General features: G+C 33.8%; 1 protein-coding gene across 1 annotated transcript in view; it reads left to right on the top strand.

Moving 5' to 3' along the window:
• LOC118192377 (acetoacetyl-CoA synthetase-like) overlaps positions 1–20,867 on the top strand; it is a 59,091-nt gene that overhangs the window by 15,561 nt on the left and 22,663 nt on the right. Inside the window, exons 5-12 of the mRNA XM_085819855.1 lie at positions 25–135; positions 3,856–3,953; positions 7,851–7,965; positions 10,826–10,907; positions 11,230–11,383; positions 13,654–13,731; positions 15,716–15,908; positions 18,095–18,217. Coding sequence (XP_085675981.1) covers positions 25–135; positions 3,856–3,953; positions 7,851–7,965; positions 10,826–10,907; positions 11,230–11,383; positions 13,654–13,731; positions 15,716–15,908; positions 18,095–18,217 — 954 coding nt within the window. The remainder of the gene's footprint in view (positions 1–24; positions 136–3,855; positions 3,954–7,850; positions 7,966–10,825; positions 10,908–11,229; positions 11,384–13,653; positions 13,732–15,715; positions 15,909–18,094; positions 18,218–20,867) is intronic.

The raw sequence follows: 20,867 nt of genomic DNA, 5'->3' as shown, positions 1-20,867 counted from the left end.
ATTATTGATCTTTGCTTTTTTCAGATGAGACTGGTTTTGAAGAGACAGTCACGTACGCTCAAATGTTTGAAGAGGCCAAGCTGTATACTGCAGCGTTCAAAAATCTTGGCTTACAGAAAGGCGACACACTTGCTTGTAAGTAAGAATAAAATGTAAAGCAAAAGTTAAGGAGTATATCAACGACGGGACATGGCCCATAAATGAGCTATTTATTTCGTTTCGGCTTTCGGAATCGTTCGTATGTGCAGGGGTTAGAGACACTGACCATTATATTTTTGACAGTCCAGAAACTAGTCCTTATCATCACAGCATTCCACAACTGAAAACAAACATGTATGTGCAAATAATTATCTCCTGCAACACGTACACGCTCAATACGTATCCAGAAATGCACTGAAATAGCTCTTAGAATCTCCAATTGGCTAAATAACTAAATGGAATTCTGCTGTAGCTAAGGGTAGTAAAAGGAAATATGATGAAATTGAAAAATTGCATAATATGCATATTTTTTCAAGATACACTAAAACCCGGCTTAACTCTGTTTCGTTTAGCGCTGTTTCGATTTAACGCTCTTTTATTTGAATTGTGCGAATTTCCGAAATTGCATGCAGCGTTACGCTTCCCGATTTTCGAAGCACTTTATCTGTGTTTCTTCTTTTCTGCGGTGTTATACGAATGTATTTTTATCGTTTCCAACATTTGTTGACGTTATTGTAAGTATAAATTTATATAATATAATCATTGCTATAGTGAAAAATATTATGATTTTTAGTTTTTATCATGGGCGATAATAAAGAACACGAAAATAAAGCAACAAGAAAAAGCATTTCATTAGAAACTAAAATGCAAGTGATTAGAAGATTAGATACTGGTGAACGTCATTCTCAAATTAGTGCTGCATTGAATTTGGCAACTTCAACAATAAGGATTATTCTTAAGAATAAAGAGAAAATACTGTCATCGGCAACTGAAACTACGACAAGCTCTGCAACTAGAATTACCCGGTCTAAAAATAATACAATAGAGGAAATGGAAAAACGACTTTCTGTATGGATTGACGACGAAATTCAACTCAATATACCATTAAGCCAATCTATTATAATGGAAAAAGCAAGAAGAATTTTTAATTGCATTCAGGTTGAGGCAAGTGACACAAGTGAAACTTTCGTTGCAAGTCGAGGACGGTTTAATGGATTTAAACATCGAAATAATCTCCATAACATACAGATTAAAGGAGAAGCAGCAAGTGGTGATTCGAAAGCGGCGGCTGAATTCCCAGCTACAATTAAAAACAATAAGTGAACGAGGAAACTGTCCTCCAGAATTGGTTTTTAGTGTTGATGAAACAGGCCTATTTTGGAAAAAAAATGCCGAACTCTTCTATCCCGGGAAGAAAAACTTGCACCAGGATTTAAAGCTTCAAAAGATCGCTTAACACTTCTACTGGGTGGTGATGCAAGCGGAGATTTCAAATTAAAACCACTACTTGTTTACCATTCCAAAGACCCAAAAGCAATGAAAGGAATATCCAAATCAACTTTACCTGTAATTTGGGAGTCTAATAAAAAATCATGGATAACTATGAAAATTTTAAAGAATTGATTCACTGAATATGTTTGCCCGTCTGTTAAACGCTATTGCGAAACTGAAAAACTTGAATCAAGAACACGTTTTTTAAATTTATAATGCTCCAACCCATCCAACGAATTTATCTGACTTAATAACATGCATTCCAGTCGAAGTGATTTTCTTGCCGCCTAACATAACTGCCTTAATCCAACCAATGGATCAAGACGTTATATCAAATTTAAAGGCTTATTACCTGCGGTGAACATTTAGACAGATGTCTGAAAAACAGACGGAGAAGAGAAAAAATCAATAAGAGAGTTTGGGAAAAATTACAATATTATAAATGCTGTAGAAAACATAAACTTTTCTTGGAATGAGGTAACAGAAAAATATTTGAAAGGGGTGTGGAAGGAGATCTAAACAAGGGCGTCGATATGAATGAAATAATGGAAGAAATAGCGGAATTAGCGAAACAAACCGGTTTAGATAAGATAAATGTGGAAGATGTCGAAGAAATAGTACAAGAAACAGCAACAAGTCTTTCAGTCTTTCTAATGAAGAGCTCAAGAAATTAGCGGACTAAGAAGAACACAAAAACATTGAAAGTAGTGATTTGAAGAAGAGCAAAAAGGATTTTTAACAGCGTTTCTAAAAACCAGTTTGACCATTATAACAAAAATTATAGACCAGTTTATTGAAAATGACCCAAATTTTGACAGGAGTTCCAATTTTGACCCAAATTTTGACAGGCAAGACCGGGTGTTATGGATGCCTTATACACTTACTAACAACTTCTTACAGAGCGCAAAAGGAAAACGCAAATTACATTAGATACCTTCTTGATAAAAAGGCAGAAAATTGGAAATACAGAAGAGATTGAATGATCTGAAACGTAAACATACTTCGAATTTTATTTTATATTATTTGTATATTCGTTTATTATGCTTCTATATTTGTAAGAAATAAATTTTTGTTTTATTGTTATAAAAAACGTAATAATAAATTTAATGGGAATATCACTATTTATTTCGAAAAAAATTGCTTTTTTGTGTTTCTGACTTACTTTATTTCACTTTTCTTTTATTTTTCCACGACCTAACACTTTCTCATTGAGCATTTCTCCGTAATGGCAGAATCCATAGTTTATTTAGCAGTTCTATGGCCAAGAGCGTTACCCAGTCCGCACAATGACAAATGACATTACAAAATCCGCTATAAAGGGGCAACTCTTTGGTTTAGGGCTAGGAGTCTAGCTCCACTAAGCATTACAGTGAATGATCTATAGTGGAATAGCTGAATTCCCTATATTTGCATTGTTTTAAATATTTATCCCAGTCTTGTGAGAATCGATGCTACTTCTCGTACGCAATAACGTGTATTATCAGAACAAAAATATAATTACTTTTAATATTCTGCCAAGATAATGTTAACATCGAAACATTTGTAATATATGATGTAAAGCTAATGAAATCATCTTTCTTCTGTTATTTTCCATTACGCCACGTTTTCAACATCTCAATAATTCCTATTTGGTTCCCTATAACTTTCATTTCATGCAAATGGATGTTTCAGAATTTTCAATCAGTATATTAACTCTACAGTTTCCTATAATTACTTACAGTTTTGTAACTACTACAGTATAAACTTACAGTTCCTATTGCCTTTAACTTACAGCCGATGGATAAAAAAAATCTTGTTCATAATTTATTTTTATTACAAAAATTATATTAATAGCAGCATTCGTTTCGTAGCATAAATGACAAAAAATGTTGTCTTTTGCCTTGGCAGATATTGTCTTATCTCGTAGTCAAGATTATTTTTAATTATGAGAAAAGCATTACTAAATTATGCGAAATGAACAAAAAGGAAATTTAGTCGATAACATAAATGACTATCTGATTATCTACTTGTGAATTATTACAATAGTGCAAAAAATTTGGAAAGTTTCTAAAATGCATATGATTTTCAGAATTTTCAGATAAATTAACTACCTCAAAAACGAGAGAATACGTAAGAATTCCTTGAACAGAAAACGACAGTGATTTAGAAGAATTTATTCTTGAACCTAAAAAACACTTAACATTTCAAGAAAACTGACGAATATTTACGCCTTTGAATCTAGAACGAATAATAATAATAATAAAAAAAAAAAAACTTTATGTATGCAAGCAAATTTAAATTATTTAATGAATTAATACTGCAATATTATCAAAGAAATAAAAATATTTTATTGTTTTTATATGTTAAGGTACAAAAAATGCTAAAAGATATCCAAAACTTTTACAGGTTACATGTCTAACAGAAAAGAAGCTGTCTTTGCCATGCTGGCAGCAACGAGCATCGGGGCTATCTGGGGTGGACCACAGCCTTACTTTGGAGGACGAGTAAGTAATGTGCTACTACAATTCCATTAGTGAAATGCCATAATATATTTTACGAGCTCGTTTTCCTTTAAACAATCCAGTTTATTTACCACTCTGAAGTTATGCTCGCAAGCATTTCGCAATTAGAAAACACTGAAAAATCATTTTTCTTTGATGAATGTCTTTCAGGTAGACAAAACACAAAATGGCAAGAATATGTTCTCTCTATTCAATATAATCTGATTAATGTATAGTTTTAATTCAGCTATCTCTTTCTCTCGTGCTTTTATTTCTAAGACCGATCTCTCAGACTTTTCAGTTTAGATAAGAAACACTGTTTAGAGCTGATTGCATGTAAATTTTTACATTTACCTTTGTTACTTTTCTTTGTGTATTCAAAATGCGAATGTTATGATTATTCTGCATATAAAACATGTAAAAGTTGCATGAAACATATAAAAGTAAACTTTAAATCTCAGCAACACTTTTCGTGTATATCTTATGAAAAAAAAACTTTCTTTTCCCTTATTTATGCACCATCTCTATAAAAGGACCTATGAGACCTTTTTTTTAAAAAAAACTGTCTTGAGTACAATTCCAATTACAAAAATGCTCTAAACGACGATCTTATATTGCTTCATTTTAAAAGCAAAACATTTTATATTTTAATTTTTGGTTAAAATGTAAGTTCTATTAAATATAAAGACCAGACAGCCGAACAAAAAATTTGACATTCGTAATATTTAGAAAAGTGATTTAACTTCAAAAAGTATCACAATGTCAATTTCTTTCGTATTCCCTAATTCATTTCTCTATTATCGATGTCTGCAGTCAATGATTGCGAAATTAGACGTAGCATAAGGCCCTTTGTTACGAATATATATAAAATATTTTGGTTTCCTGCACAATGACGAAAGACCAAGAATTTCGATAGTTTAAATGCAATCAATATGCATGCAGGAAAATAAAAGTATTTCCTAGAAAGGAATTCATAAGCAGATTCATTTATGCAAGTGTGATTTTGCGAAAGATCAGTTCTTCATTTTATGTATACTTTTATGGAAGTGTTTTTGAACAAACAGAACAGGATCGCGAATGAAATCGGGTTATGGAAATCCATTACTAAATAGCGCATATACACTCCTCAAAAGTGAAATTGCAACACCAAGAAAGAATGCTCGTAGCATCATGCAGATTGCAGGATCGAGAGTTGTGAGATAGATATGCAAATGATTAAAAAAATAGACACATAAAATCATTATAAACCAATTTATTTAGTATCTAATGTGCCCACCTTGGGCAGTGATGCAGGCCGCAATCCGGCCAAGCATGCTATCAATGAGTTCAACCAAGCCACATCAACTGCTGTACGCAGATCATCCAGGGTTTGCGGCCGTGGTCCTCGGTAAATGTCAAGTCCAGTGACATCCCACAGATGTTCGATGAGATTCAGATTTGGAGTGGCTGCAGGCCAGGGTAGGATGTCAGATCCTGTCAGGCTGTTAAGAGTACGCGGTACGACATGCCTCTTGGCACTGTCTTATTGAAATACCGTGTTGGATGCGCCATGCAACCAGAACAGAGTAACAGGCTCCACAACTTGCGTGATGTAGCGGTCCGCTGTCAAACTGCCGTTTATGTGTACCAGGGGCGTCTTGTGATCAAACATTATGCCACCCCGAACCATAACCCGGGCAGGACCGGTATGACACTCGACAAAATTGGCTGTTTCGTAGCGTTCTGTACAGAAACGAGATTCATCCGTGACCAAAACCCAATGCCATTCGATGGTCCACGCACTATGACGCTGACACCACACCGGGCGTCTAGTCTTGTGTTCAGAAGTCAATGGTACTTTTGTAGCTGGTACCCGTGAACGTAAGTGTATTTCATGCAATCTGTTACGAATAGTTTGGGTGGACACAGATCCATTTGCTCGTGGAAGCAACCGGCTTCGGACGTCATGTGACGTGGAGTAAGGGTCTGCAATATTTGACCGCCGAATACGCCGGTCTATGCTCTCTGACGTGCACCTGTGCGCACCATTTTCTCTTCGATGTGTACGCACACCTTCCTGAATCCATTGTGTGACACAGCGTTGGATGGTACTCACATTGTGCCCAACACGGTTGGCTATTGTGCGCAGGGACAAACCAAGCTCATGGAGTTCAATAATAAGGTCACGTTTCCAGGTCGTTAACTGATGGTATTGAGCCGATTGAGCTCGGCGACGTCTCAGAGACATTTTCTGTGCTTCTTCTAAAGTCTCCAATGCTCCGTAAACCTTCAGATGCTGTTTATAAGAAGAGAAAGTGGCTGACTTTTATAGCCCGCATTTGCATACCACGTGATCCAATGTGTGCGCAACTTTTATCATTTGCATATCCACCTCAAAACTCTTGCTTCTGTAATTTGCATGACGCTACGCGCATTCTTTCTTGGTGTTGCAATTTCACTTTTGAGGAGTATAATATAATTGCAAATATAGGGGCATTACTTTTCTCGTTTGATTTATTACGAGATATTTAAAAGGAAATCAACATTTAGCTACATATAAAATATTCTAAGCAGTGTCAATATATATTGTTGTATACTGTTAATGTTTAGAGAATGAACGTCGCGTCCACAAAAGTTCTTACAAGGCCGCTATTTTCGCTGCTTATAGACATATAATTCTAGTTGGAGAAATGTTTTAAATGACGCAAAGATTCATATTTTTCCATTTTTAAATTTAAAGAAAATTTTCTTTGCAAAATACGAAATAAAGTTTTACACGTTCCTCCGTTCCCTATACTTAGGTATTGTAGCTATACTTAGATATCCTATACTTAAACAGAGCTGGCTAAGAAGTATAAGAGCGCTACGCGAGTGCCAGAAGCTCTCTCTCTAATATTTAAAAACCTCAGCTTAAATACTCTCAAAGCTAATTTGCATTCTGGTCAGAGTACAGAGAGAAGCTATAGTAAAGATCAAAATCATAATAAATATTTAATTAACATAAGAATCTCACAATCATTCTATCAGAAATATTAATGCTGTATTATTATCAGAAATACAAGAATCATACATCAGAAATTGTATTAATGCTGAAATATTAATTCTGCCAGAAATATCAACAGCATTAATATTTCTGACAAAATGATTACATTATTCGCCGATAATTTGTAGAGAAAAATAAAAATATACTAACGTGTTATTTTGTGTTATTTTTGACCATTTAATAGCATAGAATAACACAATCTACTTCACATACGAATTCAAGTCCAGAACGAAAAACCTCACATCACTAAACTTAAATATCAGTATTTATAATTGATATTTTAATCTTTGAAGAAAAACTCTAAAATAAAAATCCGTCTCTTATCTGTACAGGGTAGCATTATTATAAACTGAATAAGGTGCACTAAAAAAATTGCACTGATTATTACGCTTGCTTTTCTTTTCAATAGAGGTGTGCCTACAATACAGATCTTTTTAATAAGAAATCTAATATTACATGCAAATAAGCACCTTACCAGTCATTGATATGGCATAAAACTGTAAATAAAAGAAATACGAATACATTTGCTTAATTTGCATCGAATGCATCATGAAACATATCTTTCATTTTTTAGTTGCTTTAGAGATCTATTTACTAACTTAATTTTAAAAAACTATAATTTAACGTAATTGATTTAATCTAACAGTGTTTACATGCTAATTTAATTTAATAATATCACAATTAAACGGTATGAAGGATTGACTTTCAAATTATAATTGGAATTTCAAACGAAATTGAAAGAAATATATAGAGAAGTAGAACAATATGATAGTTTGTATTTGAAAACTTGAATGGAAAGTAAATTAGCAAATGTCAATTTTAGATATAACTAGCTTGTTTAAAAAAATTCCTTTTGTGTGTCTTTGTCTGAATTTTAGGTTGCATCAAATATCATTACAAAAATGGAAGCAAAGTTTCTAATCACTGTGGATCATCATCAAGACAATGGAAACAGTTATAATATCATGGAAAATTTACCAGTTATAGTCAAGAGTAAGTAATACGTGAACTCAAATATTGCTTTCAAAATAAATTGAATTTAATTCAAAATAAATTGAACTCAAATATTGCCTGATAAAATTTGCAGTTTGGAATTGGTAATAATTTAGTTTCTGAAAAAATATTGAAATGCATTTAATTTCCTTGCGTCGTAAACTTATTTTCTTCATTAAAAATATTTTATCTAAAGGTGTAAGATGAGTATCTTTGGAATGGAAAGGATACTTTAAAATCTGTAAATGGCTGAGTGTTTAAACTGCTGAATCTTGGTGTAATATGGGTTGTATTTATTACAGAACAAGATCACTACTATATGGGTGCTTCCAACGTCTTCTCTGACCCACCAGCGTCCGAGCGGTAAAGTTGCTGAACACTGGTAGCTCGGTTCGAAATTCGAAACACGCAAACTGGCTGGCTGCTTGTACTGATGGGAATTTTCGCGATTTTCGCCATGTTTAATCTGGATACGAGCCGGTCTACATTAGAAAGTCCTCCACGAAGATGTCCATTTCCTTAGGCAGAAAGCCCTAGAGGCTTTACAAGTAAGCCAAAGCCAAGCCATTGCCTTCTTTTGGGTAACACATACGCTACTCAGTTTTTTAAAATGTTCTGCACTAAACAAGCGTGTTTATTTAATTTAACATAATTTAAAGTGGGAGCTACATTCTTGATTTCTTATAGATATTTAAGTTAAATGTTTCGCCGGTTAATTTAAAAGTTATGAAAATAGTATGACTGCAGATGGAAAAAATATGCAGATATGACGGTAGTTACCTATTATCGCTACAAAGTTGGCACAGTTTGGCGAATTCTATTAATTTAATAATTACTTTTAGTGTAAATCCTATACATTACATTACATTAATACATACATACGTACGTATGTACATACATGCATACATACATACATATGTAAATACGAAAGTACGTATTCTACGTTTTAACTGTATATTTATTCGAAAAGATAGAGAGCAAACCTAGTTACAAAGGGGATTTTTTTTTTTTTTTTTTTTTTTTTTGTTTTTTTTTTTGTGGTTGAAAATTCGTAGCAATCGCCTTGAGAAAGAATTCGAAGCATTGTTCCTTTAGCGATTTTGTTCGAAAATGCTTGCAGAAATCTCACCTCTCTTCTTTTATAGAAAAATCTTACAGGCACAAGTTTTGAGATCGAATTTAAAACAAAAAAAATAATCAGAAGTTTTCCATAAAAATCTTTGGAACTTCGAACACAGCAAAAAGGATGCATATAAAAATGGCGACTTTGGAATGTGAATATTTGACATGTGCCAATTCATGGCTGCCTGATTAATTATTATGCGCATAATTACGAGCGTTCGGTGTATTCTGAAGTTTGGCGACTTCTATTAATGTGGTTACGATAATACATAAGTATCTATGTGACATATTAAACTTTATATAGCCGAACACACAAAGACCTTAAATTGATAAAATTTTGCTTTAATGCGTTTAAAAGTAAGAAGTTATAAATCATCATGTGTGGAATTTCCTGAGATATAAATAATTAATAATGTCAATGGGCCAACTACAACCTTAATAATAAATTCTATTTCTTCAAAGTTATATATTGCTCAAAAAACAGCATAAACTTTGCTTTTGCTTCCTAAATGTGGAATATGTTAAATTTCCGTGAATATCATATACTGAAAAATGAGCTAAGACAGCGAATTCGCTTTCGAAAATCTCAGCGAATTTTATCCAAAACATTTTAATGCTTTAACTCACTGGTATATTAAATGTTTTGCATATTGAATTTTGTTTTTTCGTAGATCAAATATACGGCTGGATTTTTATGTTTCTCAAATTTTATTACCCACAGAGTTCTTTTGACTTCCAGAATTTATAACCTTATTTCAAGAGCTTTATGATTAGAAGTCATGTCTGAGAGAAGTATCTGAGGTATTGAAATCGACGCCTGCCTTTTATGAATATCTTTTATATTCAGTTCCAAGTCTTAAACTGAATTATTTATTAGAGGAGAAGTTATAAAAATGAAAATTATAAGGCTTTATGACTAAGAATCGTTTGAAATTTATTTACGTGCAATCCTAAACAGATATATGAACATTTGGTGTTATTTATTTGATTATGGCAAAGCAAAGTAGGGCTATCTGCGTAGGGAAAGAATGCTTTCTTGGATGACTTTCTAAGATAAATTGCCTGGCATACACGTTTCAAATTAGGGAAAACCTCGAAAGCGTCCATGCAGCCAGCGCACTCTCCGGGATACGAACCCCTGACCGAACTTTTTGATACTTTGTTGGTTACTCTGGCATCCAGCGGGAGATACACTACTCCTGCTCTTTCCAGATTCCTGAATGAGTTCTCTTAGACTTCTGATGTATGTAAAAGTCCAAAGATGAAGTTTTTCCAGTTGAGGTAGCTATGTAAAAGAAAAAGAGAAGTGAAGCTCTGAGCTTCGGTGATCAGCAAGCTATATCTGGGACAGCTGCAGAAGGACTGGCCGAGAACACATGAAGACCTGACAGAACTACCAGTGTTCAGTAACTTTATAGCTTAGTCACTGGTGGGCGGTATATGAAAGCACTGCGCCACCACAATGGATATATTATAAGAAAAGCAGGCACGATTTTGTTTTCTTATCGTTGCAAAATGTATATTAGTTAACAGAAGCAAATTTTCAGCTTGGTGTTGGTAGGTGTAATTATTTACTCTATACTTCAAACAATCACAAAGTTTCAGTTGCTCACTTTTATTATCTGGGAAATGATGCTTTAAATTTTATCTAATTTCTGAAAGCCTATTTGTTGTATTTAAAGGTTAATAAATATTTATTAATTATCAGTTCGTTAAAAGCCATTTTTAATTTTTTCAGACTGTCCAAGGCTAGAGAAGATAATCATTATTCCTTCCAAAGAAGAAACAGTAGCCAATGGTATTTCACATATCAAAAACGGGTAACCTTTTATTTGTCATTTTTTTCTAGACTATGGTAAGATTTATATGTTGTACATATAAAAATATAAAAAAGCCTATAAATCGCTTAAGATTTTCAACAACAAATTTATCATAATAAATCTTCTCTTTTGACAATTAAATTTTCTAACTCCTTTGCCTTCAAACATAAAGGGAAACAATTGTAAAATTCTTTGACAAGTTTGCATTAAATTTTCTATTCAGCGCAACAAAACTGAAATAATACCCCATTGTATCCTATATAACTTTTTGATATTTTCTGTTTATGACAGTAATGGATATTTATCTCCTTTTTTTCCACAGTATATTTCTAGATGAATTTCTGGATAGTGGTCGAAATCCAGATGGTAGCATTCCAGATATACTATTCGAACAACTTCCCTTTGGCCACCCAACAGTTTTAAATTTTACTTCTGGTACCACTGGCGATCCGAAAGGAGTAGTGCATTCAGCAGGGGTATCACTAAATATATTTGGTATTCCATTATGTAATTTCCATAAAGCTGTAAGCTAGTGGTCTCAATCTGAATTCCTGAGGCACCCCAAGCACTTTTATGTGACTCTCGAATATATTTTTCGTATATTAATTTGCATTTTTGTGACAAGAATTTGAAGAAAACGTTTCAGATTTTAATCCAATTTACATCAGCTTCATTACTAAAATCGCTCTGTCAGCAATATTTAAAATCCAGAAATGAAGCTTGAGGTTAGAAACTACTCAAAACTCAGGAGAAGGGTTAAAGGTACCCTTTATTAAACTCTATAAATTCACAATGCGTCGACTTGACGCTAACATACTACGCCTCACGCGGGCGGTAACTAAAATAACAAGAACTAAACTAAAAACTCGAAGATACAAGTTGCATTACTTCACGCGATCTACCTAATTTAAATATTCTGGCAGATTAGGGGAATGGAGTCTTATAGAAAGAACGTAAAATTAAATTAAATTGGTTATTTAAAATAAATATAAATCCTTACAAGCTAATTAATTTTACTGTGATATAAATCTCATTCAAAAATATGAAGATAAAAATTTGCTTAAATTTTATTATTACTTATCAAAAAATAAATAATTTATTTTGCGAATTTTTACAATAAGAGTCATCACTTTTTTAGGAGTGTGTATACATGTCAACAGATTTTTGTCATATAAGTCTGCGAAAACGAAACGGGTGAGGAAGATACTTTTTGATAATTTTCCTCCAAGGTTATAAACTTTGTGAAAATCGAAATGCCATGAGGTGTTGTAATAAAAAATGTAGTATAAAAACAAAGAAATTTATAATTCTTTGCGTACAAATACGCATTATTTTCGTTGTGCTTTATAGAAAATTGTAACGAATAACAGAAAGGGAATAAGTTGTTATTTTTTATTCACAGGTTTCGTCAATTCAGGGAAATTTTGTATATTTCTTTCTAGTGTAAATTAACAATAAGTTATTTAGTGGTTAATGCTATATAATTCAATTATATGAATAAATATGAAATTGGAGATTTTAATTTTAGTTATCAAGAAGTTTGAATTACAAATTGAGACCAATAAAAATTTCTTTCAAGTAAATAAGTAAAAAAAAATTCTTCCTAGTTATTTTTTTAATTTAGCTAAAAATTCTATTTCATTAATAATTTTTTTTATTGTTGCCTTTGGTCAGATACTTTCGGGTGGTGTATTTGGCCCGCGGGCAATTTGAGTTTGAGATCACTGCTGAAATCTGTAGAATATGCAAAAGTAAAATTTCCTTGTATAATTATTTGTACAATATTAGAGTATAATATAATATTAGATTATTGTAATATTATTATAATATTATTATATTATAATGTAATGTTATTATTATGTACAATATTAGATTAGTCACTAGAGGAAGCATTTATGAAATACTGAATTGCTGCAATCTATAGAATATTCAAAAGTATAATTTCTCTGCATAATTGTATTGTAACCAATACTAGAAACTTACTCATTCATGCAATCACGAAAGGAAGCATATATCGATTACTGAAGCATATAACGAAACATATATCGATACAATCTGTGAGTTTTTGGTGGCAAATTTCCTGGTCAGTTGAGCGAGGAGAATTTTTCGACGATTCAAACTACAACAAAAATGTATTGTCAAAGAACAGTATAAATCTGGATGAGTACAAGGGCTGAAAAAAGTTATATTTAGGCATTATGTGAACTCTTCAAAATTAATAGTACACTTTTCCTTATTTATATTTATTTAACAGAATAATAATGCATATATTAATGAGCATGTAAATAGGTAGGATTTATTAAATAACATAACGTGAAATTTATAAATACAATTATAGCTACCTTTATAACTCTAATGTTTAGACTATTCAAGTAGCAATAACTAACGTTACTTCTTCATTACCGCCGACTTAACGGCCTAATGCCGATCAGTTTGCACCCACATTATCGCATTTCCCAGTGCGTGCTTTTGAAATGCAAGTGGTTAGCACGTTCAATTAGCAAAGTGCAAGATTCATTGGTTGAATCTCGACGAGGATATGGTAGAATTTCCCTATTTTCTGGTTGCAAATAATCTAATAGCCTCTAATCAGATGGGAATGGCAAAAGGATAATAGTTAAGTTGTTCCGTCTATGAGCATGTTGCCAGGTATTATCTGTTGTTCTGTGCTACGCGAAGTAATATTTTAGCGTAAAATAATTTCAGATTTACTACTTCTTCCTAATACATACTTATTTTTTTTCAGACATTAATAACTCATTTTGAAAACATCGGTTTTAACTACAACTTGAAGAGTGGTGACGCCCTTTTCCAGTGGTGTCCGGTAATCATATTTTATAGTATTTCTTTTAGTAACTTCAGAATAATATTAAAAAATTAAATAGATCAGGCAACAATCAACAAATACATAAAGTTATAAACCTGGCAATACTCAGTTATTAAATCTAAACATTTTGTTTATCATTTATTATTTGAATTGGAACCACAGTTTTAAATATGGAGCTCTTGCCTAACTTGAAAAAATTAAAAAAATTAAGTAATGAATGTAATGTCAGAGCTGTAGCATTTACAAAGAGGTATTGGGATTATTCAATTATGGGAAAGCACACTAGGGCTATCTGCCTGAAGGGAGGGATGCCTTCGTGGAAGACTTTCTAAGGGAAATTGGCTCGTATACACGTTACACACGGGGGAAACCACGAAAACGCCCATGCAGCCAGCCTGTTCGCGGGATTTGAACCTCGGACCGAACTACCAGTGTTCAACGTCTTTAACTCTCGGCTGCTGGTGGGACATTTACAAAGAGGAACTGTAGGATTAAATAATAGTGTAATTTTAAGCATTTTAATGTAAATTTTTCATACAAAACGTAAAAAGGTTTGACTGTCATGATGTGTGTTATTGACACAGGACACATATCATGTTATGAGAAGTATGCCATTAACGAAATGTTAATGAAAAGCACACAGTTGTAGGAAATATTAAAAAGCAAAGCTAAAAATAATGTGAATAACAATAAGAAGCTGCGTTTTCATTTGAAGGACACAACGCATAATGGAGAAAATATGCAGGTGTTAAAATTGTCAGATTGTTGAAAATTGTTGCTAGCCTAAAATATGAATGCAAATATAACTGAGTTCTATATAAATATAACTGAGTTCATAATCAAAAATATTCCAAAATAATACGATGCAAATTCAAAGGATAACGGGAAAATGTTAATTAAATAATTATTATACCTGAACTTAAACGGACCATCTGCTTGATTCGGGTTCAAATCCTGATGAAAGAAATGGTTGTGTGGGAATTTCCGTGGCTTTCACCGTGTGTCACATTTTCTATTAAAAAGGACTCCATGAAAGTACCTATCTTAGTAGGCAAATAGCTATAACATGCCCACCAGTGCTTCAGCGGTAAAAGCTGCTGACTACTAGTAGGTTGATCCTGGTCTTGAGCCCTGATGAACAGGCTGGCTGCGTGGCCGTTTTCCATGTGTAACGTTGTTACAAAGCAGTTTCCCTTATAACGTCCTCCACCGGGTCATCTCTTCCTTGCCATAAAGTGCCTAAGAAATGTATTAAATAAATAGCATAACTCTAAGAGGCCTTTGTCATAATCTAACAAGAATACTGGCATATGTAAAAGTAAATAGTGCGGTAATTTGGTAAAATAATGAGGGGTAGCAAAACGAAAATAGAATTATTTTGATAGTTTTTAATGTAATAAAAATGAGTGGCTATTTAATTTGTGGGTTTAATACCCTATGTAACAATCTTTAATATTTTAAATTTTCTGTGCTATAATGTACAGTGAACTTCACTATGTTTCACGTTATATTGGAGACAACGAAGATAAGAGTAGGGGTGTATGGGCGGCTTCCCAGAGCACTAAATTTAACGGGTTGCGAAATATGTTTAGAATTATTTAAAATAAGTTATTCTCCTAGAGCTAAAATTAGGTGCCAGACGGACAATAGCTTCATGCTGCGCTGATCGTAGATGAAATGAAAAGTCATTCATTGATGTTTGTACTTGTTTAAATGATTGAAAATATGAATGAAAACAATGTTTTATTAATGTTTTGCACAATCAATTTTTAAATTATTAAGAAGCCTCTATAATTTAATTTTTCTAAATTTCGAGAAAGAATCCTTTCAATATCCCATTCTGCAATAAAATCCATGTTTGATCTCAAATATTGCATTGTTAATTTATAAATCTTTCTTTTTCCCCATTAAATATCACTGTGTTGCATATGTATTATATTAACATGAATGTAATCAAAATTTATTCTTTTATGCACATCAGGTTGGTTGGTCAATGTGGGACTGCTTCATTCCAAGCCTAGCATTAGGTATAAAGTTAGTTTTGTACTGTGGCAGCCCATTTTGGGTGAGAGATGGAATCAACGTATGGGATTTAATTGCCAAATACAAAGTGAATTACTGTCCATTTTTACCCAGTATGCTGGATAAATTAGAAAAATTTCAAATTTTACCAAGTAAGTCAGTATTCATTGCTTGGTAAGTTTTTGTTCCTTATTCCCGTAAGTTAATGTATCATTAATAGAAAATTTAAACCTATTCCATGCACAGCTGTCAAAGACATTCAGAATATTCCTTTATGCTTTTAAGAAAATCACGAAAATAATTTTGATTGAACTGTTATATGTAGGTGCAAATCACATTAAATAATGAATCAAACTTTGCAGGCAATAAATTTGCATACAGGCAGCACTCGACAACATTTTCTTATATACATAGGTACATTTTTTGCTAGGAACGCTCATGTGAATACATTAATGCGCATGTAAAGAAGGTGAGGTATAAATTAGGGTTCCTTAATTACATTGTTAACTGCCCAGGAGACTGTACAACTGGAAACGCATATATGCGAGAAACTCCTTTTAAAACCACAAAATGGGTCATAAATGCGACACACTCAACAAATAAAGATATTTCGAATCTATCATAACACGGCTCAAATAATTATTTTGAGTGAAATACACTCGCCAATTTGATAAAGCGAGAAAAATATACTTTCGTCATCAACTCTTTTTCACTGATGTTAAAGTTTTCTAAGCAAAAGAAATGTATCTCTCAGCTTAGTTATTTCAATATAGGTGACAGGTGACGGAGGACGGGGACGCCTGCTGTTTAACAGGGGTAAGCTGGCATATGTCCCACGCCCTCCACTATCCAGATGCAACAATTCCCTGGAGCCGCACAAGGTCGCACCGGGAGCTAATTGATACTTCATTCAGATTAAACATGGCCATACAGGGGCGACATTGTGCTACATTGAATTTTGATGTACATTTGTGAGTGGGGTAGTCTTGTTTTTGCATTAAACAAAGCATAAACACGCATGAAATATACACATAAAAAGAAGAATACATAAACACTAAAAACATCTATAGCACTTAAAGACCTAAAACATTTTTAAACATTTAGTTATTTCAATATAAATAAATAATAATAGTTAATCTTTTTTCTACTTTGAAAGCATGAATAATTTTAAAAGAATTGCGAATAACATTTTCAATTTAATGGTGACCAAAAGCCAACGTTTATGCATATATCTTTCTGTCGAAAATTGTTTCACAGGTTTGTTCTGCAATGGAAAAGATCCCATATTTCTTACTGTTATCTTATCATTGAAGAATCTGATGTCTTTGCTTGACCAAGAGGCCATGAGCAAGTTCTGAGGGAAGTTTCTTCTGGCTAGGATTAAGAAACTATTGAGAATCCTCTGATGAAATGAAAATAAAACTCACTTTTTTTGCAAAGGAAATTTATTTAATTAGAGCTGGGAAGAGGTTTAGGCCACAGGTAAGCAGTGGCTCTATGATTATTCTCCATTATCATTACCATTATAATGATAATGGACGAATTGTACGAACTAATGTTTGAAATTTAACTTAAAGAAGCAGCTCATGTTTGGACTTGCACGTGTTTTTTTTTTTCTGATGCACTAGGCGCATAGCGTTGTGTGTTTGTGTGAGTCGGAACCGCCACGCACAGATGATCTTCAAGCCGGATAATTCGCACACAAATAATCGAGAATACACTGTACTTGATTATGATAACTAAGAAGCTTGGATTATTTGATTATAATAATTATCAGAAGGCCTATTTGTCTACGGCAATTACATTCTAGGCATCACTAGCCCATATCTAGGTTACATTTAAAGAAAATGGGACCACTGCGCAACGGTTCTCTGTCATAAAGATGCAGGCACCCTTATACAAGTTGATAACTGTTTGAAAAGAACGGTCATAAGAGTATCCCCCCCGCAATAAAAGGCTGATGGATATCAATTTCCAACTTATTAAAGGCAAAAAAGAAAAAAAAAATAAATAAATAAAATAAAATACGGGCACCTTTTTTTCTGCGTCACCACTATGCAAATGAAGTATTAGTTCTTTGTTCCCGATTTACAAGGAAACGCAGCTTCTGCTTGCACATTGATACCTCAGCACTAAGGTACTTTCACTTCCGTGAAGGTTGGCGTGTTCAAGTAAGAAAATAAACTTCATAAGTGTAGGAGCACCATTATGCCTCAGCACGATGATTTATCTTTCCAAACACTGCCCATGTGTCAACACTAATTTAAACATTGCTGACTTTTATTTGTGAATGTATTTTATAATCAATAAGGAGACTGTAGCATTCATATCTTTCTAGGCCCAGGTTCTAATTTAGAATGTTTGAAAGCAGTGCTTATGGGAGGAAGTCCGGTCAAAGTTCAGAATCTCAAGTTTGTCCAAAGAGTAGCTGGCGAGGATACGTTCGTCGGTATTTTATACGGTAAGCATAATTAAATATATTATTGTATAATCCTACATATGTATTATTTATATCTGAATTACTCATAAAGTTTATTCATGAATATGTAGGCTATATCAAGCAACATAATTTTGCATTCAAATATTACATAATTTTCTTTATATCGTTTACAAGTTTATCTTCCAAATTCCAAAACTATAAATTGTGTATTAGTTATTGCGACTTTTGAAAAGTAGCGATATAGCGATACTTTTATTTATTATGATAAACTTATGTACAGTGGCAACGGAAGCATAATCTTATTTAAAAGCGGTAAAAAACCCGTACAAATTTTACATAATTGAAAATGGAATCTCATTTAAAATAAAATATACCGGTACTTCCTTTTTATTACAGCTTCCATTATATAGATACCACCAACATACATCGCAAACTGTCACTAAATGATTGGCAGTCCTAACTATGGTCTCTATTATTCTGTACACAACGAGAATAGGGTTGAAGTTTTGGGCGCAGTTCATTAACAATGCCGGGGATGCCACTCTATACTACGAAAGCTACTATTACCAATATACACTCATGTCCATAAATTAAGGATAATGCAAAATCAGGCAAAGGAAGAGTTAGAAGCAAAACAAATTTGACTTATTTGTAAAGCGTATTTATTAAACAAAAGGTAAAAAGCAAAAAAAAAAAAAAAGATGCTATATGTCTGATATTATTAAAAAAATTAGCGATTTTTTCTACATGGAACAAATTACAAAAAAAAAAAAAAAAAAAAAACCCTATTTACAAAAACCCAATATTACATGGTTGGTATGATTGTTAATACATTGTATGTCTCCCAGACGATGAAATATAGTCCGTACAACGCCTAGGTATGCTGAGTATCAAATTATCGATCTGATCTTGGGGGATATTACACCATTCAAAAAGCAATGCTCTCTGAAGTTCCGGTAGACATGTAGGAGGAGGTTGACGGGCTGCTACTCGTCGGCCAAGCATGTCCCACACGTGCTCTACTGGATTCATGTCCAGTGAGAATGCTGGCCAGTCCATACCGGTGATATCCTCCGATTGAAGGCATTCGCTTACGATGTTTGCACGGTGAGGACGGGCGTTATCATCCATAAACACAAATTGTACGCCCATGGCGCCCCAAAACAAACGTACATGTTGTTACACAATGACGTCCCGATAGATTTGGCTTGTAATGGTTCCAATTTGAACATGCAGGTCAGTTCTGGAACCCAGAATAATTCCACCCCAAACGAGCACTCCTGCACCACCGTAACGGTGTCGTCCAATGATGTTTTCTTGGTGCTAACGGGTACCTGGAGCTCTCCATATGAAAATCTGGCGAGAATCAGACTGCAAGCTAAACCTGGACTCGTCGGAAAACATCACACAAGACCACTGTTGCGATGTCCACTATGCATGCTCTCTACTCCAGGCTAACCGCAGGAGACAGTGAGTTTCAGTAAGTGGAACTCATCTAACATGTCTACGAGCATATAGACCAATTTGCCCTAAGCGTCTGTACACGGTCTGCCGTGAAATTGTCGTACCAGTGGCTGAAGAGAGCTGACGAGACAGGTCTGAGGCTGTGCTCCGCCTGTTTCTTTTGGCAGTAACTGCCAAATAGCGGTCCTCATTTGGCGTTGTAACTCTGAAGCGACCTGTGCTGTAACGTCTACTCACATTACCATCATCTTGGAATCGTTGCCAAAGCCTGGAGATGACACTCTGGGCAATTCCAAGTTCGTCTGATACTTCCAGTTGGGTACGGCCACATTACAGACGGCCGATAATTCTATCACATAAAAAATCATCCAAATGCGTCCTCTGTATCATAACTATTCGGTTATTGCACTGAAATGCTTATAAAGCGCCTGCGAACAATTTTACTTCTTTGCCTGTATTCCTTATATATCACTCTCTTACACTCTCGTCATTGTGACGTACCATCGGTGTCATCTGGTTACTTCCTGAAATTTGCATATGATTCTTGAAGATGCGTGTAGTGATTTTACAGGTGATATATTTATTTTAGAGTTCGATTTCCGCGTGACTCCGAATTATCCTTAATTTATGGACATGAGTGTAAAAGCCAATAGCTAGGCAAGATCTTGTGCTTAAAATATATATACTCCTAAGGGCGGATCTCTTATTGTCCCTGGGAGCTGTTGTTCTGGATTGGAGAAGGCGTGAGACAAACACCTGCTTATGTTAGACATTAAGTGACCCCGTCCCCAGTCTATTAACAAGGGAGATAATATAGGTTTATAGGCGAAAGTTTATGGGTCCCTAGGCACACGTCCTAGGGAAGAAAAAAATATTTCGCTACTAAAAGTAGTTGCGAAGGTATGGCAACCACAAACTGTATGCGAGATGTAAACAAGCTTCTCGTCTCCATTCTTTAATTAAAACTTAATGGTAATTTGTGCTATCTACGTAACAGGATCATAATAATAAAGAAGCTCCAATCTGGCATTTAATATGGATTTTTTAAAATTTCGAAATGAATAATTAACTATTTTCAGATTGTTGAAAACAATATAATTAGAGAACGTAATTTTGTCCAATTAAGAAAGATTAAGCACAAATACTCGGTTTTCGTTTGAACTGCGTTCTTAGTTGTCGAATTAAGGCGATTGGTTTAGACGCTGAA

This window comes from Stegodyphus dumicola, chromosome 7, assembly GCF_044657685.1.
Source record: "Stegodyphus dumicola isolate Sdum_Otavi_A_Nest chromosome 7, ASM4465768v1".
NCBI lineage: Eukaryota > Metazoa > Arthropoda > Arachnida > Araneae > Eresidae > Stegodyphus > Stegodyphus dumicola.
Note: the sequence above shows the minus strand (reverse complement) of the source record. Positions and strands in the feature narration are given on the sequence as shown.